The 27,530-nt window shown below is 36.3% G+C and overlaps 1 protein-coding gene across 1 annotated transcript; it reads right to left on the minus strand.

The window, feature by feature from the left end:
* Positions 1-2,157: 2,157 nt before the first annotated feature.
* Positions 2,158-27,452, minus strand: LOC130723069 (sister chromatid cohesion protein PDS5 homolog A-like). Its single transcript, XM_057573992.1, has 33 exons — positions 27,184-27,452; positions 25,542-25,745; positions 25,192-25,373; positions 23,826-23,952; positions 23,477-23,695; positions 23,045-23,261; positions 22,807-22,952; positions 22,344-22,486; positions 20,868-21,017; positions 20,729-20,777; positions 20,459-20,650; positions 19,842-20,024; positions 18,882-19,036; positions 18,676-18,802; positions 18,190-18,339; positions 18,038-18,091; positions 17,763-17,899; positions 17,518-17,635; positions 14,635-14,769; positions 14,356-14,552; positions 13,820-13,976; positions 13,578-13,718; positions 11,990-12,061; positions 11,310-11,903; positions 11,104-11,211; positions 10,899-10,978; positions 10,611-10,662; positions 10,433-10,519; positions 10,270-10,307; positions 9,978-10,037; positions 9,746-9,891; positions 7,600-8,015; positions 2,158-2,668 (listed from the first exon to the last, which is right to left on the minus strand). Exons 1-33 carry the CDS (start codon positions 27,274-27,276, stop codon positions 2,618-2,620), a joined length of 4,980 nt encoding a protein of 1,659 aa, XP_057429975.1. The 5' UTR covers positions 27,277-27,452; the 3' UTR covers positions 2,158-2,617.
* Between the last annotated feature and the right edge of the window lie 78 nt (positions 27,453-27,530).

Genomic DNA, 27,530 nt, shown 5'->3' on the forward strand with positions numbered 1-27,530 from the left:
TGGTCTTGGACAGCCTGTAATATGCATTGCTACAAAAAACAACCATCAAAAACTAATTCTTGGAATGCAGGAAAAACATATATTGAACTAAAATTTGAAACGTAATTTGTCAAATACATTCCAAAATTCAATTTTCAGTAGCTGTTTATGTAAATTTACACATAATTGAAGGTTTTAGACAGCCAAAACCCGCATATTGCCAATTCAATGTTGGCATTATAAATCATTTTCCTTTTTCTTATTCTCCATGTAAATATATTATTAAGCTGTTAATGTTTTAGATGTTTGTTGTGGTCAATGTTTATTTAGACTAATGGCTTATTAAATGATAAGAGTGTTTTGACAAACACTTAAAAACTTATATTTGTTCAAAGTTTTTATAACACGTGTTAATGTAATGGTTTATATGAATCGAAACATTGTCAAACTAACTTGTGATATTAGAATAATTTGATGACACAAAGGAAGTGGTAGATAGTGGGTTCGCTAGATTTTATTTTTTGGCTTAATTGCAGTTTTCGTCCCTGATGTTTACCTCTTGTGCAATTTTGGCCCCCTTTGTTCTGATTGCGCGATTTAGATCATCTATGTTTCAAATTGTTAAAATTGGACTCCTCCGTCACATTGCCGTCCAATTTTTAACGGGACTACTATTCTCACCCCTATTTTTACTAATTACACCATCCACACATAATTAAAAAATTATAAAAAATAAAAAGAAATCAGAAGGTCCATCTTCTTCTCTTCTCCTCAACCTTCATCATCTTCTTCTTTTCTCCTCCTCACCCAACCACCACCATCATTCTCCTCACCACCCAACCACCACCACCACCACTCTTCTTCTCCTCCCCACCGACAACCCCCCAACCCAACCCACAAATTGCAAACCCAAAACCCCAACATCTTTGATCTTCATCCCCATCTACAAGCAAACAACAACAACAATATATCCAGAACAAATCAATAAATCAAACAAAGAAAACCCATAAAACCCCAATCCAGAAAACCTAGATTAGAACCCAAAAAATCCAGATTGAGAAAACCCATGACCACCAAGATTTCAGAGGAACGAAGAAGAGAAGGTCTGATTTAGATTCAATCTCTGAAGATGGGAGATGATGTTGCAACGAAGATGAAGAGGTGGGAGGGTTGAATTGATCTCTGGGTTGAAAGAAGGTGAAAAGGTGGGTGAGAAGAGTGAGTGGGTTGGGGGCGGTGGGTAGAGTGGGTTGGGTTGGAGAAGATGAAGGTGGGTGGCGGCGGCTGGTGGCTGTGGGTGGCGGGGTGGATTGGGGAAGATGAAGGTGGGGTGGCTGCTGGTAGCTGTGGGGTGCGTTGGGGAAGATGAAGGGGGGGTGGGGGGCCGTGGTGGTGGGGTGGGTGGTGGCGGTGAGTGGGGGTGGTGGCTGGTAGAAGGTGGGGGAGGTGAAGTTGAAGAAGGGGTTGTGGGTGGGGTTGGTGGTGGGTGGTTGGTGGAGTTTTGAGTGTGAGAGAGAGGGGGAAGAAGATGAAGGGGTGAGGGTAAAATAAAAAATTTATGATTTACATTTAATGATAAAATAGAAATAATAATTTTTTATTTTTTTTATCTCTGAAGGAGGGGTGCAAATAGTAAATGAAGGAGATGAAAATAGCATTGTCGTTAGCAATTAGACGGTTGACTAACGGAGGGGTCCAATTTTAACTATTTGAAACATAGATGATCTAAATCGCGCAATCAGAACAAAGGGGGCCAAAATTGCACAAGAGGTAAACATCAGGGACGAAAACTGCAATTAAGCCTTATTTTTTTCGGCAAAACATAGGTTTATTTGGTTAAAATAATAGCATTTCTAAGACATTAAAGAATTTAAAAGCTAGTGTGGACATCTGCTGTGACTAACTTTGTCGGCTTGTACATTCACACTTGGAACTTGGAAGTTGTCCTTTCAACAAATGCATTTTGTTGTCTTTACTGCTTGTGTTATAGTACTTAAGTTTAATATAATTATGAAAGAAGTAAACAAAAATAGTGTGAAACAAATATTGTTCCATATCCAAAGAATAATAATTTTATCGATTGCATAGCCACACTAGTCAACAAGGCGTGTTCGTGGAACACATTTCAGCTCACAAAATGAAAAAAAACACAAGGTTCATGTATGACACAAAACAGCATGAAGGAACTGATGGTAAGGTCATCTTTCAAATAGATACTACAAAAGCATGAAAGAACTAGAGTTACAAATACAATTATCACCAGATATAGCTGTACAAGTTGCCCCAGTGAATAATAACTATGTTGGAAGGATGAACAACATCCTCATGAATCATATGCTAAACCTATAATCACCTACACTGATAAAAGGTCATTTAGCACAACATAACCCTAAAAGACCCTAACGTGGCAACACTTTTTTTCTTCCTCTAAACGTGGGAATGATCTGTTATATTACATCTACAGACTACAGGGGCTACATTACATGCAAAACACATCTATTAGTGTGTCAATAAATGGCAGTCATCGTCCACTCTGATACCTGTACTTGTACTGAAGCAAACTAAATACTAGTAAATGCTGCCTCTGCAGCAATGCAACTAAAACCTTCTGAGATTTATGCTACAGCAGCCAAACTACTCATCGTTTTTTCCCTGAGCTTTTCTTTCCTGATGGAACTTTCCATTTGCTCTGCATCAACCAACATAAGTGATTACTGATTAGCTTATAAACTTTTATCAAGAAAAAGTAAATAAAATGATTAAACCCCAATTTTTGTCCCTAACCTTGGCATGATTTTACATATTAGTTCATACACTAAGGAAACACGAATAAAGCTTCTCTCGACCAATGGTTATTGTTTTTTTTATAGGCAAATGTTAGTTGTTAGAAATGTTAGTAAATTAGTCCCTCCTCCGGGTTCGAACCCGGGACCCTTCAACCCACCCAACCCTTATGTCCCTAGCTCTTACCACTTGAGCTATCCTTCGGGGACACCAATGGTCATTGTAAAGAAAGAATCATGAAGATCCCTCAGTTACAACATCAAATCAAGACAAGTCAACCAAACCATTGGAAGAATAATTGAATGAACGGATTTCCTTGATTCATGGAATCAAATCAAATAAATATCATTAAGACTCCTAATAGCAATTCCTTATATACGTTACCGTTAGTGATGTATCTATATACGTACCAAATATCTCTTGAATCAGTAATAATAGAAATCAGAATTCATTCCAGCATTACTTTCATTTCTCTATTTTCTTGTTGGTATGAGAACTTGGCTGCTCAAAACAATGTCCACAGAAGAACCCAAACTTTCTATTCAATCCTTTCACCAACGCTCCAGCAGTTTCAGTCAAATTATCTACCACAAGATCCCTACTCCGGAAATCCCAAATCGTACATTGATTGGAAGCCTCAATATTGAGCATCCCATCACAGGCTCAGAAAAACCAGCCCATGAAGTCATAGATTAAGCTGGAAACAAATAAAAAAATGCTGAAAAACAGCAGTGGGTGCTGAATGATGGATTACTCACATCATGGCTTCTTGGTAACGAACGTGAAAGAAGAAACTCTTAGCATGATCTATGGAGGGGATACAGCTTACTCAATCTGGACTACACTCCATGACCAACTGTTGCTGAACAGTCAACACCAAAGACAGTGAGGCCCAATTGAAAAACAGCCTCTATGGCATATCAAAAGGGACATTGTCCTTGGATGAATATAAGGAAATTTGCGACAAGCTTGCAACAATTGGCAAACCACTCTCAAATGTAAACAAAGTATTCCAAATCTAAAAAGGGCTTCGAAGCAAATACAGGGAATTTCAAATTACAATTTTATCAAAACCTCCATATCCTTCCTTTAATCAATTCACCATGTCTTTGCAAAACTTTGAACAGGCTGACCTAGCTGAAGAAAAGTCCTCCATTGATCACAAGCATGCCTTTCTTAGCCTTCGAGGAAGAGGAAGAAACACGTGTGGCGGCAGTGGCAGTTTTAGAGGATGTGGCTAGAACAACTTCACACAAAATCATCCAAGTAGCAGCCACAACTATCAAGCCTCTAACTTTAGAATTTCACAAAATTATAATAATAACTAAAAAGGACCATCAAGACACCAAACTAAAGAAGCCTGTAAAATTTGTGGTCGAGTAAATCACATTTGCCACAGCGTTGTTATAGGTATGAATACAATAGTGCTGATGAAAATACCCAAGAAGCATTGGTTGCATTGAATTTGAGACAATGGTCCAAACTTTCACGTTAGCTCCAGAGCAACCATTCACATGACATGCCAAGGAGGTGACTTAAAAAATCTTAAACAATAGCATCTCTTGAGATATGGCATGCACGCTTAGGGCATCCAAATTTAAATTTTTTGCAAACTTTATAAAACAAACAACCTATCAAGGTTTCAAATTGGCTTACAAAAGACGCTTCATGTAATAGTTGTCAATTTGGAAAACGATGTAAGCTTCCTTCCAATGAATCTACTAATGTTTCAAGATTTCCTATAAAAATAAGTCATAGTGACCTATGGGGGCCTGCTCTCACCCTTCCCTCCCAAAAAGTTCAGTACTATGTGATCTTTGTTGATGATTTTACTCATTACATGTGGGTTATATCCTTTAAGAAACAAATCTGAATTTTATACTTCCTTAGAATTTGGGATAGGCCTATCTCTCTATCCCAAAAGCTAGCTTAGACACGAGGGTTGTTTTACCCTTCATAAGGACGATTATGTTCTCTAGTCAATGTGAGACCTCTCAACATGCTTGTTTTCTTATATTTCAAGCCTTTGTTGAGAAATGTTGACAGATAGACTGAAGTCTTCCAAAGTGATGGCGGTGGAGAATTCGCTTCGATTCAGTTCATGAATCATTTAGCTTATAATGGTGTTGCTCAATAACTTTCATGCCCTAATACATTGGAGAAAAATGGTCTTGTCGAACGAAAACATCAGCGCGTTGTCGAAACATGATTAACTTTACTTTTTCATGCAAATATTCCCTTAAAATTTTGGGTCGATGCTTTCTTGAAAGTTGTTTACCTTTTTAATCGATTGCCACTCTCATCCATTGGTAAGGAAACTCCATACTCCAAACTTTTAAGAAAAAATCCAAATTACTCTGAACTACGAGTTTTTGATTGTCAATGCTTTCCATATTCGAAGACTCCTGGACTACATAAATTCTCTAGAAAAACCCCTTTATTGTGTCTTTTTAGGGTACAGTCCTTTCCATAAGGGGATTTTTGTCTTGACCCTCAAACTCACTGTGTTTCTATTTCTCGTCAAATAGTATTCAATGAAAATTATTTTCCTTATTTGCCTCACAATTCCACACACTCACAAAAATATGATTCATCAATTACTACCTTTCCTAACTCTTATGAATGATTTTCAGGGAGTAAGAATCACACTTCTCTGAACGATTCACCATTTATCCCTTCTAAAGTTCTATTCTTGGATTCTATTGAAGCGACCTCATCCAATTTGAGTTATTACCAATCAAGAGCATGTTACCTCCAACCTCGGTGCAAACACATCTTTAACACCTTCTATTTCCTCTCAACGAATGGATACTACACCTTCAGTTGATACTGAAACTTCTCAACATCATAGTCCTTCTCCCACTAATACTCTAATAGATCAACTAAAAACAGATGGCTTCCTTCTCACCTAAAAGACTATGATTGCCCAACCATTCAAAACCCTTCACACTCCTACAATGTCCTTAATATATACACCGCGAGCCCAAAACCTATAAAACCGCTCTCATACACATATTGGAAGTCAGCTATGCAAGATGAAATAGATGCCCTTCACCACAACCACACTTGGTCTCTTTTTCCTCGACCACATGACTAATGTTTCTGGTTCCAAATGGATCTTTCGAATTAAAGTTAAAGAAGATGACACTATAGACAAAAGTAAAGCCCACTAGGTAACTAAGGGGTATACACAAATTCCTGGCATTGCCTTTGGAGAAACTTTTAGTCTAGTTGTCAAAGCTCCAACCATTCATGTTATCCTCGATCTAGCTGTGTTTCAACTTGCCTCTCAAGCAATAAGATGTCAAAAATGCATTTTTTACCTTATGAACGTGTCTGTTGTGCGTCCGCAATTTCCTAATCGTGTCTGCCTTCTTCACGAATCTATTTATGGTCTTAAACAAGCGTCTCGTGCTTGATTTCCAAAATTATCTACTTGCGTTTCTTCTATATGTAGTAAAGCAAATTCTTCACTTTTCATTTATCGTCATGGCCCTATCTCTACTCTCCTCCTTGTCTATGTAGATGATGTTATCATTATAGGTGACACTCCAACTTTTACATCAGGTTTTACCCAACGCCTCAACAAGAACTTTGCTAAAGACTTAGGCCAACTTCATTACTTCCAGGACTTAAAGTTCTATTGTTCCGCAGCGGTCTCACAATTTCCCAAGCAAAATATGCGCGAGACCTTCTAGCCAAAGCTAACATGCCTGAACTCTCAAAGATTAACACTCCCATCACCCTAAAAGCAATTGAACTATCTGACGAAAGTGAGCCTGTGTATACTACTGAATATCAAGCTCTCTCCAATATCTCACATGCACTAGACCAGACATTACACATACGATCAATCTTGTGTGCTAACTGTCAACATTTTCAAAATCCGACCAAAAAGGATCTTTGTGCCGTAAAACACATTTTGCGTTACATAAAAGGAACTTTAACACATGGCCTCCGATATTTATCTCATCTTCTTTAACACTTAATACTTTTGTGATGAAGATTGAGCAGGATGTCCAACTAGTAGAAGAAGCACCACTGGCTATTGCATATAACTTGGATCAAATTGTGAAACAACCCATAATCTCTCGTTCGAGGACTGAAGCTAAATACAGATCTTTAGCAACCATTGCTGCTGAAATCACATGGCTTCAACATCTCTTCCATGACCACGACATTACCCTTGAACGTCGTCCCCTTTATGACAAGCAAAGTGTGATTTACTTGTCTCACAATACTGTGCCTCATCCTTGTACCAAGCACATTGAAATTGATTATCATTTTATCCGTGATAAGGTTACTTCCGGTGACCTCCAACTTCAAACATACCTACAACTCAACAAATCGCCGATGTATATTCACTACGGCATTGTGCAAAGACTCATTCGCAACCCTTCGTTACAAGCTTGGCATTCACCCATCCTTACTACCAACAACCTTGAGGGGTGTAAAGAATCAAGAGGATTCCTCAATTACAGCCTCCAATCAAGACAAATCAACCAAACCATTGGACGATAATCTTAATGAATGTATTGCCTTGATTCACGGAATCATATCAAATAAATATCATAAAGACTCCTAATAGCATTTCCTTATCTACATTATTTTACCATTAGTGATGTATCTATAGATGTATCAAATTTCTCTTGAATAAGTAATAATAGAAACCAGATATCTTTCCAGCATAGCTTTCGTTTCTCTATTTTCTTGTCTTATGACAGTTACATAAATCTTCAACATATTATTTTTAGTATTGTTCAAGACAGGGAAAAAAACGGGGTTTAATCTAAATGAAAGTAGGTGCTGCAATTATGCAAAGGCTGAGTTATTTACCAGTGGCTCGTCATCAGAAACCTCAGGAACTCTTTTATCATGAGGACTTGCTAGCTCTGTAAGCGGCTTTTTCACTTTTTGAGGACTACTCTCCACATCAGGGTCAATTTCGTTCCCTTCAGAACCCGGTTCATCTTCTCCATTAACATGTTCTCTCAAAGTTCCTCTTGATTCATCCACATCTCTCCCTTCTGAAGTACTTTCTTCATCATCATTTTGAACTTCTTGTGGGACGCTCTCTCTATCTTCAGAAAGTCTCTTACCATTTTCCTGCTTCTCTTCATCAGGTTCTTTGCTATAACTCAACTTCTTCTCTTTTTTAAGTCTCTTTCCATGTGAAACTGATTTAACTTTATTGCTAGATTTCTTCTCCTTGGTTACATCAGACCCTTCAGCCTGTTCCCTTTCAGAACCACCTACCATAGAAAATTAAGCAGAATTAAAAGAAGAGAGCATATGAAAATAACGCAGAAATCTTACATGATAATGAGGAATGACAAAAACATCACTATAGTCAATAATAGTTGATGAAATTCCAAGCACAATACATTTGCAAAGCTAATTGGCAAAAATTTAACCATCTCACAAAAGCGAGACTCCTTAGTTGTTGATGATCATGATCAATAGATAGATTGACAATTAGACATGATATCTAGATTCTTTTTTAAAGGCTATATTAGATTTTGATATCAAAATTGAACTATATGCCCCCATTTTTGCAGCACAGTAGTTGAAACTTGTAAGAGGTTGGTAAGTGGTAAGAAACATCTTCCTACTTTTCTCCTCTTAATCATGAAAGTGCCTGTTCAAAGATAAAAGGATAAGCCTTAGCCAAACATTCACGTGGTCACGGGTTCTAGTCGTCGAAATAGGCTCTACTCTTACAGGGAGAAGCCCCTTCCCAGACCCCACCCCCCCAACCCAATTCCCAATAACGGACAAAGAAAATAAAGGGAGCATCATGCACCATGGTGCTCTGTAGACTAGGACAATTTTCATAAGCAAAAATTTACAACGCAAGAAGTTAGTTTCCCAACTGAAATAACAATGCTATAATCATGGCACTTTCACATTCTGACAGTGTCTATTTATCTGAATGGATACAATCTATGTAGACCTTGATACTAGACTCACAGTCCTTAAAATAAACTGTGAAATTATACTAACAGAGATGCACCATTTACATCTATCTGCAGTATGTCATTAACTAATTATCCCAAAAGCTTAAGTTGTTGGGTAAGGGACACATGAGTGGTTTTATATTATATTTCTAACACGCCCCCTCACACAAGAGCCCACTTGGGCTTGAAGCGTGAATAACGCATAGTCCCACCTACCATATGCTGAAATTCAAATTTTTATTAGAAGAATTGGGGGATCGAACTCTAGACAGGCTCTGATACCATGTCATTAACCAATTATCCCAAAAGCTTAAGCTTTTGGGTAAAGAACACATGAATGATTTTATTTCTAACAAGAATATCGTCACTGTCTCAATTTTGGAAAAAAAAGAAGTTGAATTTTAACATATGGTAAGTGAGCCCGTGGATTGTCCACGCTTCAAGCCCAAGTGGGCTCTTGCGTGAGGGGACGTGTTAGAAATATAATAAGAATATAAAACCATTCATGTGTCCTTTACCAAACAGCTTAAGCTAATGAGTAAAGGACACATGAATGGTTTTATATTATATTTCTAACGCAGTAGATGTTCCGAAATTGAGACAGACGATATTCCTAGAAAGGACACGTAAACATGACAAGCACCCATTTTACGAAAACATTTAAGTAAGCCTAGATATATAACCTGTCCTGGGATGACTTGGCCAGTAGTTAAGTTTTTTTTTTCCGGCAAAAACAATAAATTAAAAATATGAAATATAAAAGCAGTTTACAAGTCAAACATGAGGGGATTTCAAACAGAAAAAATCACCATCTTTCCCTATTTAAAATCTGTTATCAAATGGAAGAGCTAAATAAAAGATATGAAAGTTTTGCTAGAGGACGGATTATCCTCAGATCTGAACGACAAATATGTTATCAACACAGAATAGTTAACAATCAGGCTTACGGAGGTCCATTAAATCCAGAGCACAAATTTGTACGATTCATGCAAAAATTATCACATAACCTTTTTAAGTTACATTACCTGACTCAATCTCAGCTTTAGATATCATCTTCTCTTCAGGGTTTGATTGCTCAGAGCTCTCTTTGGCATCCTGATCGAAATTACTTTCTGATGCACCCTTTTGTCCATGTTTTACATGTTTGCTAGGAGATTTTTTACCATTAGCTCTAAACATCAAAATGATAAAAGTTACAATGACAGTACATCGAACAAAACCATCAGCATAGAATAGGATCTCAAATTTTCCACTAACATTTTTGTTGTCTTTTTACTTGCTGAACCTCTTGGACTTCTCTGTTTCTTCCGAGTATATCTACAAAAGTAAAACAATCAAGAATATCAATCCACAAAAGTAAGACCGCACACTTAGAGTGGGTTACAAGATCATGTAAGCTAGAAGAAATAGAACTCATTACACTTAAAAGCAGGTGAAAATGCATTCAACTTTCCCAAAACTATTATGGTAATTTTCATATTTATATTACAGTGGCACATTTATTTAAATAAAACTAAAAACTAAAATTAATTTGTAAAGTGATACTTACACTTCATGGAAAGGTGGATTTTTTGCAGGCTTTAGCTTCTGGAAAGATTATAATAAAAGATTAATCAAACTTCAATGTATTTGATATCTTTTAGTGAAAAAATAGTAGAAGTAGCACAGAAGAACTGCTTAAGAGAAAAGAAGACTAATGGAAAATCAGAGACCTTTGAAGGTTTGGGATCCTTGTTAATAAGCTCCCAGTGCTCCTTTTCCAAACGAAGTTCTTCAACTTCCCCATCATCATATGATATCTTCCACATAACATGCCACGGTAAAATTGTGTCATGATTGTGATAGTTAGCTGGCAAAATAACTTAACACCAATTCAGAATGTGAGCTTACCTTATGCTTCCTCTTTGAAGGGTCATAAGATTTCACGGTTCCTTCATAAAATCTGCAGAACACCAATACTTTAATTAGAATTTAGAAATCCTAGGAAAACAAGAGAAATGGGGATTTTAGAAATTTTGTCCCAAAAGTTCAAGTAAGGCATACAGAAGGCAGACAAAGTGCTTCCAACATCACTTAAAAATCCGCTGTATATTTTTTTTTCCTTTATATAAACAAAAAAGTGGAATCCATGCATTGTCTTGCTTCAAAAAACTCTCTAGGGTTATGATAAGCACTTACTGCTTATCTAGTGGCCACCAAACTTTAATTCTGCAGCCAATTAGATCTTCAGCATCACTATCACCTTTCATTGTCGTACACTACAGAGAAAATCAAATCAATTATCCAAAAGACTTGCTGGAACAATTTTTTTTAACATGAATACAAACAGTGCTGACATGAAAACCATTATAATATTTACTACAAAAGTACTAGAGAGATTTACCTTAGATATTCCTCCAATACTTTTTCTTTTCAGCTCTTTAGTAGATCCTATGGACGACTTGAAATTGCTACTTTCAGTCTTATCAGTTGGCTCTAAATATTCAGGACTCTGAAACAGAGAATGAAAATAAGAAAAAGTCTACAACATTGATAAATTCTACTTTATCCAAAACTTCTATAAAAATATGCTAGACATTAAGATACCACCTTTATGTCATGCTCTTCAGACTTGTCAGACTCTTCGATGTGATAGCTATCAGAGGCCTTAGCTTTTGGTTCTAGTGAGGACTTTTTGCCTTTGACTATTTTTCTCTGCCTAGTTTTGCTGCCTTTATCAGGTTTAATTTCCACATCCAACAATGATTTCCCTCTAGAAGCATCTTCTCTTGTAATTCCATGGGCCTTTGAAGTACTTCTTGATTGAAATTTTCCAGGGGTAAAGGAAGACCGCCTCCGTCTAGGCACTGAAACCGGTATTCCTTCTCCCACTTTACGTTTTTTAATTGTTTCAAACTCTGGAATCATATTTGCCTTCTTACTCGAAGAATTTTCATGACCATTATTTGATTCAAAATTAGTAGTTATCCCCAAGTTATCCAAATTAATTTGCCTAACCACATTTAAGACATCAACATCATTTTCATCTGTTTTAGTTTCAGCTGGCACAGACTTGTCCTTTTTCACTTTTTTGCCTTTGGTTCGCTGATATTTTATGGTTTTTATTATTTTCCCCAAGGGCATCTCGTTTGTGTCTTTTTCACTGTCCTTTACAGCATCACCCTCATCTGATTGAGATGGAACCTGACATATGGAAGAAACATCACCACATGATTCAAAATTGGCTTTCTAATAAATATTGGGCTGTTTACCCTTGCAATCAACCTTACCATTTCTACGTCAAGTGATTCGAAGTGAGCCAAGATACTTTCATCAGCCAACCAGGTTTTCATTTCACTTACCTGCCAGATGAAATAAATGGCATGAATAAGCATTTTTCAATTAAAGTATTTCATGATCTTACAAATGTTCAAAAACTGTCAATGAAGAGACAAATCCATATCACTTTCACATTCATACAAAACAACCCTAATCACAATATATCTTGAACCATACCAAAAGCATAAATTGTTAAGTAAAGTCACATGAATATTTTATATCATATTTCCAACACCCCACCTCATGCAAGAGCCACTGGACATGAGGCGTGGACAATGCGGATGCCCACCTTTCAACAGTTTATTAGAAGAATGGTGGTGGTAACGATCAAACTCTAGACTATTGTATCATAGAGCCTCTGATACCATGTCATGAACCAACTGTCCAGAAAGCTTAAATTCTTAGGTGAAGTCATGTGAATAGTTTTAGAGTATATTTCTAACTCTTTCCATCAAACAATAAGATGTTATCACAATTTAATCACCGGGAAGTGTTTTCCTGATATGCAAGTGCCTAATTTAGATCACAACAACAACAAAAGTCTTATCCACTAAGATAGGTCGGCTATAAGGACCACTTGATCCATATTAGAGATACCGCCACTTTTACGTTGGGTGCCGCAGGCCTAACACTTCCTTAACCCGGGCTTAGGACCAGCTACTGCACAATATAGGCGGAGTTCTATTTTAGATCCCAACCATCAAAAAAGTTTAATCTAATAGAAAGATCAAATGCCTTATGTTTATTAGAGTAACAAGTGTGAAGTGTGACTAAAAGAAGTCCCACGTGGTATAGATAAGCAAGTGCACAATAGTGTATAAGTTAAAGGACCCACTCACTTGTTGCATTAAATGCCTTAAGGTTTTGTGGTGACATATGGATGTAACTTAAATTCTAATATGGTATAACAGCTCATGATAAAAAAAAGTAAAAAGTCATCAGGCCTCTGAGACTCAAGTTAAAGATGAAGGAGCACAAGTCCAACGATCTTTGAGGTTCCACTTGAGTACAAGCCCAAACAAAAACAAAATAGCATGTTGTAAGGCCTCTGAGACTTGGACAAAGGAGCACAAGTCCAACAACCTCTGATGTTCCGCTGGAGTACAAGCCCAGGCAAAGCAAGCCAAGCCGTAAGGCTTCTCAGACTCGAACGAAGGAGTACAAGCCCAGACAAGAAGAAGAAGAAGAAGAAATGGAGTCCCAATTGAAGGGAGAGTATTAGAGTAACAAGTGTGACTAAAAGAAGTCTTACATTGTCTAGGTAAGCACGTGTACAATAGTATATAAGTTAAAGGACTCCCTCACCCATTCCCTTAAAGTTTTGTGGTGACGTGGATGTAACTTAAATTTTAATAGAGTCAAGTAACAACAATCTACAACTTAGAACATAGACATTTAAAATGTTCAACAAGATTAAAAACCAATACAATTTAATATGAAACGGTATAGCACCTATTTGGAAGGCATTTTGTACAGCATGTGAAAGAATATTTAGCCTACCGGAAGGAAACTATATAATTTGACAAGAGAAGAACGTACCATGAGGTCATTTTCCTTCTCACGTGCTTTGTATAGTATGGGAGGTAGGGAAACTGAATGAGACAATACTTGCATATCAACATCCTTCCGTACTAATCGCTTGGTGATTGCTAATCCAAGGTCACATATGGCATGAGAATTCTGGCCATCAATTTATCACAAGAGTAAGATTACAGTCTCATAACTTCAACATTTGCATTTTCTATCTGTCACAAATATAAAAAAAATAAATCATCGCCAACCTTTGACTTTGATACATCAACCATATCTTCAGAGAGCTTAATACTCTGAAAGATAGAAGTGATGGTAGATATAATTTCCTTCTCTTCTTTAGTAGTTACTTCTGACTTGACATCTTCATCTCTTTGCACTAGCATTGATAGTATCAAGTGCAACTGCCTGCAAATTCAGGACCGAATAGGAATTCTGTAAGGATCAACATCCCCAACTTATCCCATATTTTGAAGCTTACTAGCAGGAGTAAATCTATAGGTAACAACCCAAGATTCACTCCACATTCATGATTAAAAACATCATCTAGACATATATGTGGAGTGTAACAAATCAATGAAATAAAAACATTTAGGTGTTTCAGCCAAACAAAAAACTATGCATATAGACCCTTACAAGACGGTCAAGACCCTATCTGCATTTGAATAGGACAAATCCAATAGGCATTGATTAGGGGACCCTTACAAGCAAGGGCCTTTACTGCACATATACACAAGTGTGGATCATGCATCCAGTAAAGAGATGTCCTATATGAGTAAAATAGTACCTGTATATAGTATCATATGCTTCAACATCCTTGCACTCGTCAACATTGGGGCAAGATATGTTAGCAAGTGCATGAACTAGGTATGGAAGGATGTATTCCGGGTAAGGGGTCACGGAAATTGCATCCGATTGCCCAGAAATCTGCCGAGCCCCTGCTTGGTGATGCATGTGAATAATGTCAGCCAGGTTCTGCTTATCCTGCATTAACAGACACAAGTATCATAAAGACAGAATTGATGTCAGAAAATTTTCAATTACAAAAGGATTGAATCGGAATTACCTCTGCAAACTGCTCTGGCTCGGATCCAAATATGTTCAATATAAAGGCACATGCATACTTGGCATCCAAAAGGCGGTCTTTTATATATTGATGAACTTTGCTTAAGAAAACCTTCCTAGCTTGCGGGAAGCTAATCTATAAAACCCAAAAGAAAAAATAACAAGACAGTTAACTCTATTTGGAATCAAAATTTCAACAAATCAATTTTGGCCAATACAAATAAGTTGTTTGTCTGCTAGAGTCTTCGAATTGAAGAGTCTGATGGATGTACTCTCCGTTATCTACCCAATCTAACTACACATAAACTTGGCCCCTAAGATCATTACGTGTGTGTCTTTTGTCCATGATCACAGTCAAACAGAAGGGAAACTAGATCCACGGGCTTTAAAATGTGTCTTCATCATCTACTCTTTGACTCAAAAATACTACAAGTGTTATCCTGTTATTACCATCCATTTGAAAAATTACCTATCTCCAAGGGCATTACAATCAATGAAGAGGAGAGAAATCAAGGAGGGAAGAATTTCAGCTTGATTTGTCTCCACAACATATGTCTAAAGATCCTCCTCAGAGTGTGAGAGTCCATCTAAAAACCAGTTCTTAAACTATGCCTGTAACCACCACTGACCCCATACTCAAAAACCCACAAGATATAATAAGTACTTCTCTAAAGAATGGGAGATATGTCTAACGTAAAGTGTTCATAAGGATGAAGGTGGATGTCCCTGAACCTATGCAGGCCCAAGAGACCACATCGGAAACTTTGAATGATGTAATAATTTCTACCCCTTCATTGGTAGATGGAACTGAATCTCATATGGATAGTGACCAAAATCTTCCTATAGTCATTAGAAAAGGATCTAGAGAGTGCACAAAACAGCCATTATACCTCTTGCACACTTCTCGCCTTTTAAGAAATTATCACCATTGCATATAGTCTTCTTTAAAAGCCTAAACACCATTACCATCCCCAACCTCTCCACAGCTTTGTCCAATGAAAAATGGAAACAGGCATGAATGTGGAGATAAAGATATGAGAAAAGAATTAAACTTGGGAGCAAGTGCGGATAAAAGCAGGAAGAAAATTGTGAGTTGTAAATGATTATATAGAGTGAAAAAAGAGAGCATGTGGATTGGTAGAGAGATAAAACACCAACTGATAGCCAAAGGGTATAGCCAAACTTATGGAATTGATTATCCTAAGACCTTTGCACCAATCACACAGATAAACATGGTTCGAGTTAGAGTATTGTTGGCATTATCCACTAATATTGGTTGGGATTGGGATTACAGCAGTATGATATCAAGAACACTTGATTGCATGTAGATCGAGGAGATACGATGGTTCGAGATTGACAATCTTATACGATGGTTCTACAAGGATATTGAAATGATTTGCATACCAATGTTGTATAAGTTGAAAAAGGTCTTTATTGATCTTGAGTAATGACCACAAACGTGGTATAGAAGGTTTGCAAGAGTTGTTTGATAGGGAGCTCAGAAATAGCCAAGGAGATCGCCCATTATTTTCTATGCATTCTCCTTCAAGTTGAGTTGCAACATTCTTGGTTATCATGTATGGCAATGATATTATAGTGACAAGGGATGATGCTAAGGGAAAAACAGATTCAGAGTCAGTGCTCAGCTAAAAAGTTTGAGATTAAAGCATTACGGGGGTTAGAAGAGGAAGATTCAGCAGTAAACAAAGACATATCCTAATGTCACGTGGAAAGACTTATCTATCTATACAAACAGGATGGAGCATAGCATATGTTGTGAACATGATTATCCAATTCATGCACTGCACAAGAAAAGTTTATGTGCAAACAGCACATTGAGTAGAATGACACCTAAAGGGAACACCAAGGAAAAGGCATTTTATTTAAGAAAAATAGAGGTGTGGTACTTGAGACATTCACCAATAGTGATTATGCTGGGTCACAGTTGGACACAAGATCAATCAGAAATATTGTGACTTAGAAAAGTTCAATCGAACAGAATGGGGTAGCACATTATAGTTCAGATGCGGAATTTAGAGCTATGGCTCACGCTGTACGTGAACTATGTCAAGTAAAGATCACCCATGAAGATTTGAAAACCAAGTAGGATGGACTGGTACCTAAAGGGAACACCAGGAAAAGGCATTATATTTAAGAAAAATAGAGGTGTGGTACTTGAGACATTCACCAATAGTGATTACGCTGGGTCACAATTCGATACAAGATCAAACAGAAATATTGTGACTTAGAAAAGTTCAATAAAACAGAATGGTGTAGCACATTATAGTTCAGAGGCGGAATTTAGAGCTATGGCTCACGCTGTACGTGAACCATGTCAAGTAAAGATCACCCATGAAGATTTGAAAACCATGTAGGATGGACCAATGAGACCTTACATTGACAAGTTTGCAATCAGCATAGCCCACAACCACAACCAAGTACAAGCTCAAATAAAGCACATCAAAATAGCTTTACCGAAGAAAAATCTAGTGTGTGGGTTAATTTGTACACACAATATATCAAAAGACAATGTGGAGTGTGGATTGATTAGTAAACCCTGTGTGTCTGTCTACACAAGGTCAGTTTTGCAACATACTCAATATAGGGTTGTGCAATCCAGCGTTTCATAATATTATACTCAAGCTGGGAATGGAGAATGTATCACCTATTCACCAGCATGAAGGGGGAGTTGAAAAAACTGTGCTAGTTTCTTAAGGAAATACTTTGTAACAGATTATATTCCTTGAATTAGTCTTATTTAATTGCATTTTCTATTGTAGGTAATCCCAAAATCATGAAACTTGACTCTGGCTTCTTGACTTTTCTATATGGTAAACAAATCATAAATGCTAAAGATATAAAGTAAACAGAGGAAGGAACATACCTCTGTTGCCCTTAAAGTTAAGTGGAAAATGTCAGCAGGTATCTTATGATCCCAAAGCCTTGACAAACGAAGAATTGCCTTTGCAGAAGTAAGCCTCAAGTGGGCCTTATCAACTGAGCTGCAAGAGGTTATAAATGAATACATAGTATTTGAACCCATAAACCCAATTTCAAATGATATAGAGAAACAGTGACAACTATCACATAAACTAATTAAAAGAATATAGCTTTGTGAAGCTGATATACCTGGACTTTAGGTCCTTTGATATTTCACCATATGATAGCATGTTTCGCAGGATATCCAGAAGATCATCAATACCAGGACGAACAAGAGCATCTTTGATTGGCAAGTAGCTTTTCACTATAGTTTTTATACCATATATCTGCAGCAAAGAAAGAAAAAGAGAAAAATAGAGTATCAGGAAGTAGCTAAATTACAAGCATTATCCAGTGTATCAAATTATAGAATACAGATACTATCAAAGGTGTGGAAAAATAGAATAGACTATATTCCTACCAACCTTCAACACACAAAGATCACTTCTATCATCCCATGATGCTGTATGATCCTCTTTCTAAAACCATGAAACAACCACATAAATGAAAATTAATGTCTTCCATGCTTATCTACTAAAGGAGCAGCATTCCATTCTAAGGAATTTAAAAGGCTTACACTATCACTTTTCAGAATCTTGTTTATAATATATTCTTCAATTTCACTCTCTCTAGTTTCAAATACAGGCATTGCAGTCTGTGCTATACACCCCAGAGACTGCAATACTGCAGGTAGATGTGTTTTCTCCTCAAGCATATCTACAAGCCTCTGCATATAAGACGAGAATAATGAGAAAAGAAAAAAAAAAACATTATAGAATATTATTATAATACTGGGAAAATCACACTTCACTGGAGGTAAGCGCTAATTACATTTACACCTTTCTTGTTTGGAAAAATACACCTACCACCATTACTTTATATGTACCATCTTCTTCCACGTGGATACCTTTATTTTATTTTTCTTAGAAACTACATAAATAAGTCCCCTTAGAAATAACAAGGGAGGTAAGTATAATCTTTCAAACAAGAGTGTAACTAGTGCTAATCTTAGTGGAGGTCAGTATAACTATCCCCTATAATAAATGAATAAATTATACAAGACCTTGTACAGAACAGAGAGAGACTTGAGGCCATCATCCTTTGTTATTGCAGCTAGAGCATGCACAGCATACTTGGCCTGTCTCCGGCTTCCTTCTAAACATAGTCTCTCCAACATAAGGTCTACGGGACTGCATGAAATAAGGAGATAACAAGAATATTATAAAAGGAAACGGAACTAAAACGAGTTAACAAATTTAATAGTGGCACCTTGATGTAACTGCTAGTTGTTCACGAATAGTACCACCAGCCTTTGCTAAAACATTCAAAATGCCCTCTTTAATCATATCATTATTATCTTTTAGTAAATTCATCAGCTCCTCCTCACTGTCACTGAAAAGATGTGGACTGAAACGAGCAATTATCTGCATTTTATCAGTGAAATTAACCAGAGTTAGAAAAGGTAAATACAATACTTTAATTTTCATGTCCAAAGTGACTGAAAACATGCCACTGCTTCATAACAAAATCGTAGGACCATATGAAATAATTCAAAAGGGAACTCCAAAATACAAGCACTCTAACTCATTAAACTGTTCCAGATAATGATAAACCACTATTGTTCCTTCTCCTAAGTCAGCTTAAAACATTACAGAAGAATAAGCTCCATTTTTTTATCAGCCAAAGAAGAATAGGCTCCATGACATGGTACCAATGCCTTCTTGATGAATAGCACAATTTTTTCCATCCCCATTAACTCAAATTAAATTCAACCACATGGTACTGGTGGGACTATGTCTCCCCATTTTAAGCTTAACGAGATTTCACATGCAGCTGTGTTATAAGTATCAATATGTGGGGCTCTATCCCCACATTTTAAGCTTAAAGGGGTGTCAAATGAGAAGCCATGTTGTAGATAACATTAGAATCATTCAAGGACTTCCGAAGCTACTCCAAGTCCAACAGCTAAAGTTTTTCAGATGAATTGGTATTCGACAGATGTTCACCCTAAGCCCAAAGATACCAATTAATCAACAGTAAAAGAAGACCAGAAAGAAGCTCTGCAATCAGTACAAGCAAAAATATATAAAAAGCTTTAGAACTTTTCTTTTTCCCTTTTGGTCTGCAACGAACTCAATTGAAAATTGTTCTGATAGACAATCCATAACACAAATGTCCAAGAACTAAATTCAATAGGTCAATACAACCAAAAACGGCATATGCTCTTACCACTAATATATCAATGCAAGATGGTATACGCAGATCATTCTCTGTGGATTTATGGCTGCTGATTTCTGAGAGAACAGCTTTCACATGCTCCTTGTTGAAAATTAAATAGGAACACTTTACATATAGGGTATTCAGAAATTCATAGAGTTGATGTTTCTCACCAAGTATTTTAATCAAATCATCCTGCACATAAAAGTAAATAAAAAAGTGTAAATTACAGTTCCCTAATTCCTTTCTTTCCTTATTAGAGAATATATATCAGAGCACGTCAGCCTGAGTCATAATTACATTGTACTATTTGGATGTTCAAACTTCAAATACTGCTCTCCTACTAGTGTCCAATAGTTCAAGGAACTGAGATTACAATGCTAACATCAATGTAGTTCATTTTATTGACACCTTTTGAAAAAAGTTCATAAAAGCAACAGGCATCCAGAGATGTATTAGCAACAAGTTCTGAAGTTCAGTAATATATTTTACAGTTTAACAGGCATTGCATATAAACTTCAGGTATTTAGTTTCAATATCTTAACTTCAATGATTAATATCCATGCACTTTGCAACTACAATTGCCAAATATCTCAAAAACCATATCTAGCAGTTTCGGATTATATTACCCTGTATACACGAGTTTGATGATAGCTAATATTCGGATCAACAAGATTCGTCAAAATTTCCCAGATATTAGCATCTTTTAATTGATCAAGAATCTGGAAACTCTCTTCAGCCTTTGTTGGTTCAGCAAATGAACGAGATATTACTCGAAAACAGAACATGATCTTTTTATGGACCTCAGGAATGTCCTTATCCTGCATTTAAATGAGATAAATTATTTTCTCATCAAATTCTTATAAAAGTTCAGCTTTAAAACTTCCAAGGTTACATACCTGACTCATCTGCCTCAAAGCCAGATATTTTTGCATCTCCTCCTGTAACCTGTGATTAAAGTGATACCATGAAAACTGAAAATTTGGGAGACCAAATCCGGGATGAATAAAAGCCATCACAGAAGTCAACCAAGTTTACCTTTGTTTTTGCTCCAGTATCTTTTCGAGAGCCTTGACTTCCACTTTACTGAATCCTGAGAAAATCTCAATCCAATGTTTAACTACATCATTGGTAGAAATTTCTGATGGAAACAGGGACCCACATAGAACAGATTCGATTATATCTGATCTGCAGAACGAAGTAAGCAAATAGAAATGTCAATGCTTAGAACATCATTATTACTGAGAAAACAAAAAACAAGAAAACGCAAACCAACCTACAGGAAACGAAACAAACAAACTCACGCAACAATTATTCTATTACAGCAATGTTCACAGCAAAGGCACCCCACTCTTTCCATTTTGTACAAGTATGTGGAAACTGGAAAGATTATCAAAAGCACCAAAATACACAAATCAAAGCCACAAACTACTTCAAAGGCATTGACCTATACAACGAAATTTCAGAACCACAGATTTCATAAAGTGGGGGACGATTGAATTCCATTATTAACACTATTTTAAATCAAGAACAATTTCAAATCCTCCTAATGATCTTCCTAATTACTAGATGAATAAAGTAATGCCTTTTATGTTTCCAAGATAGTAAATGCATCAACTTCCTAAAATTTAAGACTAAGGAGGTTGTTTGGGAGGGTATTGCAAAACTCTTCCAAGTGGAGTGGTAATACATCATTGATGCAAGAACAAAAACATTTTATAATTTATACTAATAGATATAGTACATCAGAAGAAAAAGGGCAGCTTGGTGCACAAAGCTACTGCATGACGGGTTCCGGGAAGAGGTGCCACCATTTGGTGTATTGTACACAGCCTTACCTTGTTTTTATAAAAGAGGCTGTTTCCAGGACTTGAACCCGGGAAGGGATCCCACCATATAGTGCATCAGAATAAAATTGAAAATTTTATTTGTAAGGAAAAATAGATTGACATAAGTATAGAATCAGTACAAATACAAACATATATTAACATATCCCAGGCACATGGTATCATATTTACTTAGTAGTCATTCACTCCAAGATAAAAACCTTGAACTCATGTGACAAAAAGAAAATAGAAAAACCCTCAGACCTCAACTTATAAGATCAAAAGTTATAATCAGTGGTGTTACTAAACCGTCAAAGTAATCTATTTTCCCGTCAATTATGAGGAGTCAAAATGAATGGTATGTATCTAATGGATCCTTTTTTTTGGTGCTTTGGAAAACTATATCTGATGGATCATGTAAATATCTCCTTTCCATTTTTTCCCCTTTTTGGGTGGCCATAGAAGCAAATTGTTACACCATCATATTCAATAATTCAATTTACAACTTTTAACAAAAGGAGGGTCAGGCCATATTTTATAGTCACAACACTACAAAGGATTACGCTTCCTTCGTCCTCAAATATTATATTCAAATGCAAAAACCCATCTGGAAAAATTGGTTACCATGATGGAATAATGGCGAACAATATAACCCAATATCTAGTTATATGTAGCATAAGAACTTCACCTGATATCTTTGTCATAAAAACATCTAAGGATCTTCCCTGGAATCCAATCATAACCAGTGGGGTTAACTGTGTCAGATCTATTCTCACAAAAAACTCTATATATCTCAGCCAATCTCTCCATGGTATACACTTTAACAAGTATCTGGAAATGTAAGGCAAAACAAGGATCTCAAATTGAAATCGAATTGTAGGAATTAAGAGAGAATGTTTAAAAAACAATAAATTAGGTCCTGTTTACCTTCATTTTCTATTTTCATTTCCTGTGTTTAGTTTTAATTTCCCCTTGTTTTCACTTTATTTCCTGTTTTCAAAGTTTTGTATAGGAAACAGTGAAAACAACTATGTAGAACTTTGAAAACAGGAAACAAAGTGAAAATAAGGGGCATTTTTTCAATTAAAACTAAAAATTAGGAAATGGAAATGGAAAGTAAATAGGCCCTTAGATTTTAGAGGAATACATACAGATTTGTCACAAAGCCGTTCTGCAACAAGCTTCACAGTTTTAAGAGGGACTACAGGTAGGGCATGGCATGCCACATCACAAATAACAGCCACAACTTGCTTTCGAACATTTTCATCAAAATCCAGTAGAAGGTCACAGAGGGCAGCTAAAAAGTTGTACCAAAATAAATTTCGCTGATTTAGTAACAATATAAGAAGTTAGGACTGAATATCATGTACATGCATTTAATGAACTCACAAATTATTTGAGGAGCTTCAGCCCTGGAAGGATTGGACAGCAGAGAGCTCTTCACATGCTCAAGGACAGACATGCGTATCCTAGAGTCTCTATCAGTCAACCTCTTTAGAAACTCAGAAAGTATAGGCTGAAATGCTTCAGCAATAGAAGATCCAGGAAGAGCAATTATTTCGCCAACCAAGTTCACTGCTTTCAAACGAGTTTCCAGCTCGTCATTCTGTAAATTTCAAAATTACAAATGAGAATCATGTCATCAAATTTAAATGACAATCACGCAAATAATTTTGCTTCCATAAACTAAAGTTGATGAGGAATGAAAAATGCATTTACACTACAAAACATCTTTATCATAGCATCAATGTCACTTTCATTGAAATGTGTGATAGTTAAGAAACAACAGAGCATCCGAAAAACCAATAAATGAGTAGTTACCAGTAGCTCCCCTGTGATATAAGGGACAACTCCAGATAGGATCTGAGGAGCACAGCAATAGAGATCATAGATTACTTCATGGCACTGAACTTGACTGTTCACTGGCTTGCCGTCTCCTGACATTAATGATAGAAAAAATTGTTTAATGATGGGTTCAAGTTTTCCTACACATTGCTTTATGACATTCATGGAAAGCTTCCTTGCAGCTGCAGTAACATCCTGGAATTAAAAATTTCAGAAAATCATGTTTTTATTATAATATTAGAGATACAATATAAGACTAGATTCGTCCTTCAATAGCAGAAGCTATTTCCTTATAACAAGAAAAAAATTAAGGAAAAGTACTTACTCTATTTTCACGACCTAATGCAGACAATAGAATAGATAATAGGTCCTCACCGACATCCTCACTCGCTTCTAAGAGAACAACCATAATATTCTGCATGGATGACAGAACACTTTCTCGATGATCATCTCTGACCATGAAAAAAATATACAAGCATCACTCATTAATCCAAATAGAACCTTTAATCAAGAAAAGGAATATAGAAAATTAGACATTCAAGAAGTACTACTTATGATTAATGCTTAAAAACAGGTATTGTACAGAAAAGTATTACTCAATACATTCTATTGATAATCAAAACTAGACAACAAGAACGGGGAAAATAATGAGAAATTAGTTCAAAAGCAGTCAATGAATCAAGAAGCAATAAACCTAGGGTGTTGGGAAAGGAGATGGGCTGCCACGTTATCTCTGTAAACTCACGTCCATTCAAAGATACAAGGTGTAGTGTTTACAAATTTTATGCGATTATTAGATTTGGGATGCAAAAGCAAACAAGCACATTGTCAATATTTTCTCTGAAGCTGAACTTCAAAGTTGGTTTTGATGCTAGGTCTGAACAGAAAAACCATGTCCTATGGTCAATGATGTTTCAGGTCCAATAAAATTTATAACATATAAACTATAAAAATTTAAATTATGTTTTAAATGATACAATGGTAGAAAAACTATAAGTAGGAAACACATTATAATTCATTTAATTGTATAGTTTAATAATTCATATTTAAAACTAGGAAATTTTTGTGAGTATTTTATAGTCTATAATTTAATGCATTATGTTTAAAATTAGGAAAATGGATAGTAATGTCTAAACAATTCTTAACTTAGATTTTTGAAACTATATATATACACATATATATATACATACATACATGTTCTACACTTATGGTATCTGTATTTTTAAAGAATGATCATATTGCAGTATTTATAATACCCAATACCTGTATGGCATCTGTGCACCATAGGTTGCGGCTTGCGGGTACAATAACATGCCAAAAATCAGATATTTGATATCCTAAATGTATTCAGAAAATGAACACACAAGGACATGATAGGCAGGACATGGAGCAACAGAAGCAGAGCAGTTTCACTGATTTAGAATTATAGAATTTCCCTTTCAATTCCAAAAATATCATATTCTAAGAACCCAAAAATGTGTAGTTTCTGTTTGTCTAATAATCTTCAATTTTTTGCCTCATATTTTATGACCAGCAAAAGGAACACAGGCTTGAGAACCAAGTACACGGACAAAATATCAAGTTTGCAATTTTGGAAGCAAATAGCAGAAGCTTTCAGGGGAACAATATAAATCTTTGACATGAACACAACCCTACAACAAATTGAGCAAGATATTTTATGATAAACTAACCTGGCAACCGCAAAGAAAGTACTGAACATTTTGTTGACCATATCATCACACTCAAGATCCAACATTACAACACATGATCTATATGTTGCAAGAGTCTCCAATATGGCAACTCTCTGTTCAAAGGATGGTCCACTTGTATCACTCAGACCACTAAAAGAGCTCACAATTAACTGAAATATATCCTGCAAAGTAATCTAACAATGATTAGGATGAAGGAGACTAGGTTTCCTACTAAATTTCTCCTTATGTTTGCCTGAAAGTAAAAGGATAATGATTATACTGAATTAGAAAGAATAATAATTAGACAACCTAATTTATATAATCAGATAACCAGAGTAAATAGAAGGCACCTTTAGATCATCATTGCTATAAGGTACTTCAGGTGCAGTGATCCGAGTTATCTCACAAAAACATGTCGCAACTAGAAGCTTGACATCCCAATCTTGGTGCTTCAGCAATTCTGGCTTAACAATTGCACTGAAAAAGGGCTGCATTGACTCCAATGTTGAAGCAGATTGTGACTGGCCCAGCTCAGTTAGGTGTGCTGCAGCTTGCTGCAGGTGGGCAACATTTCGTTCGGGAGGGGGAAGGGTTAGCCGTAGCCAATAAAAAATCAATAGACACTTCAAATGGAAAAGTTTACGCTCCAGCATTATAGATCTAATAGCTATGTTTCAAACAACAATCATAAGACTATGGCAGCATGTTGACGTGTAAAGATTAAACAGTAGTATCAACTATCTAAACTTTACATGAAGCTCTAATTTGTTTCTCAACTTTATCTCTTCATCCTGCTGATTGCTCAATCATAAGGACCTAGGTATTTTAACTAAACTACTTTATTACTAGTTGCTACCCATCTGGTTACAGACTTGAGCATACATATTGAGCTAATGAGCCACCTTAGCCATGCATACCCTTAAAAGAATCCTCAAATTTTCCAAGAGAGTAAATATTAACACAAAAGACCTAGAGCCGTACAAGTCATCGTAAGGGCAAGACAGAGTTAATTACCACATAAGCATTAAATTGTACCAAGATATCAAATATAATGCTTGGTAGAACATAAATTAACAAGTTAGAATTCAGGATCAATATAAATGAGCTGACCAATCATTCAGCAAGCGTGACGCCACATCTTACGAATTTAATAATTTAGTCAAAAGTATTCTAGAATTCAATCTTTGCCCCCCCCCCCACCCACATTCTTCTAATCAAAGGTTGAATTTTTAACACAAGATAGGTGGGCTTCCGCAATGCCCACGCTTCGAACCCTATTTGAAAATTGAAAGCGGTCCCTGGTTCATCCAGAGTCCAGACATGCATCCTATCACCCCAATACCGTCTCATGTAATTCACTAAACTAGACAATAAGATTTATAAATAAAAAAAACTGGTCGAAAGTCGCAGCTGTTAATTTCTCCTATTTTTACTTCTGATTCTACTTATTTTCCTCCATTCTCATGCAAAGTTGCACTACTTAGTAGCTTTATCCTTCTCCATCTCAGATTTCGCAGCATCCCAAATGCAATCCCCTATTGAACTTAACTAAAGCACAGGATAATCCCAACTTATCCATTACCATTTACCATAGAGAGAAAACCTAAAGCACCTGCATGAACACTAAAAACTAAACCTAACTCCCCACAAACTTGCTTCAAATTAACCAAATTTGACATCAAATTACACTAAATCCACCAATTGTGCTTCTCCTAAACAACAACAAGCAAACTAACACAACCTAAACCCTCAATTACAAACCAATACAATACGAAAAAGCACAGAACTCGAAACCAATCGACGCATTTAAGCTCAAAATTGCCCAATTCAGCAAAATTGTCCCCATTCTCTTTACCCCCAACATAACGAAACAGCAAGTAACGACAAAATAACTAACCCCAAAACACAAAAGTCCAAAACAAATTCTTCACATAAAAACAACAACAACAACAAAAAGTGAACAAAATTGGGCAAAATTCGAGAAATTCAAACCTGCAAGAGATTAACGAGAGCATCCTTGGAAGTGGGAACGGTGTCGAGCTTGGATCCCAGCTCCACAAGCTGAAGGTGAGGCTTCTTAGCCATGTTCACGTGTTCAGCGAATAAAACGATGTCGTTTCAATGGTGTTTCATTCCACAAACAGAGGAAGAAGAAGAAGAAGAAGAAGAAGGGTTTTTTTGTTTCTCTCTCTTTGTGTGTGCGTGACGTGAAGTTCGATTTTCGAACAGCGAAACGAAAGACACTCAGAAATCAGAAATCCAAATCTGTGAAATATGTCACGCGCTGACTTTATTCATACTGTTTTTTGCAGTAATGCCCCTTGTCTTTCCAATATCTT

This window comes from Lotus japonicus, chromosome 6, assembly GCF_012489685.1.
Source record: "Lotus japonicus ecotype B-129 chromosome 6, LjGifu_v1.2".
NCBI classification, from domain to species: Eukaryota; Viridiplantae; Streptophyta; class Magnoliopsida; order Fabales; family Fabaceae; genus Lotus; species Lotus japonicus.

Excerpts from the sequence above, each read along its gene's own strand:
- LOC130723069 (XM_057573992.1), bottom strand. The coding sequence starts at position 27,276 with ATGGCTAAGAAGCCTCACCTTCAGCTTGTGGAGCTGGGATCCAAGCTC. Across the intron at positions 20,778-20,867 it reads ATACTGGAGCAAAAACAAAG|GTTACAGGAGGAGATGCAAA; the intron begins GTAAACTTGGTT and ends CTTTAATCACAG. Across the intron at positions 20,025-20,458 it reads ATCAAACTCGTGTATACAGG|GATGATTTGATTAAAATACT; the intron begins GTAATATAATCC and ends TTTTATGTGCAG.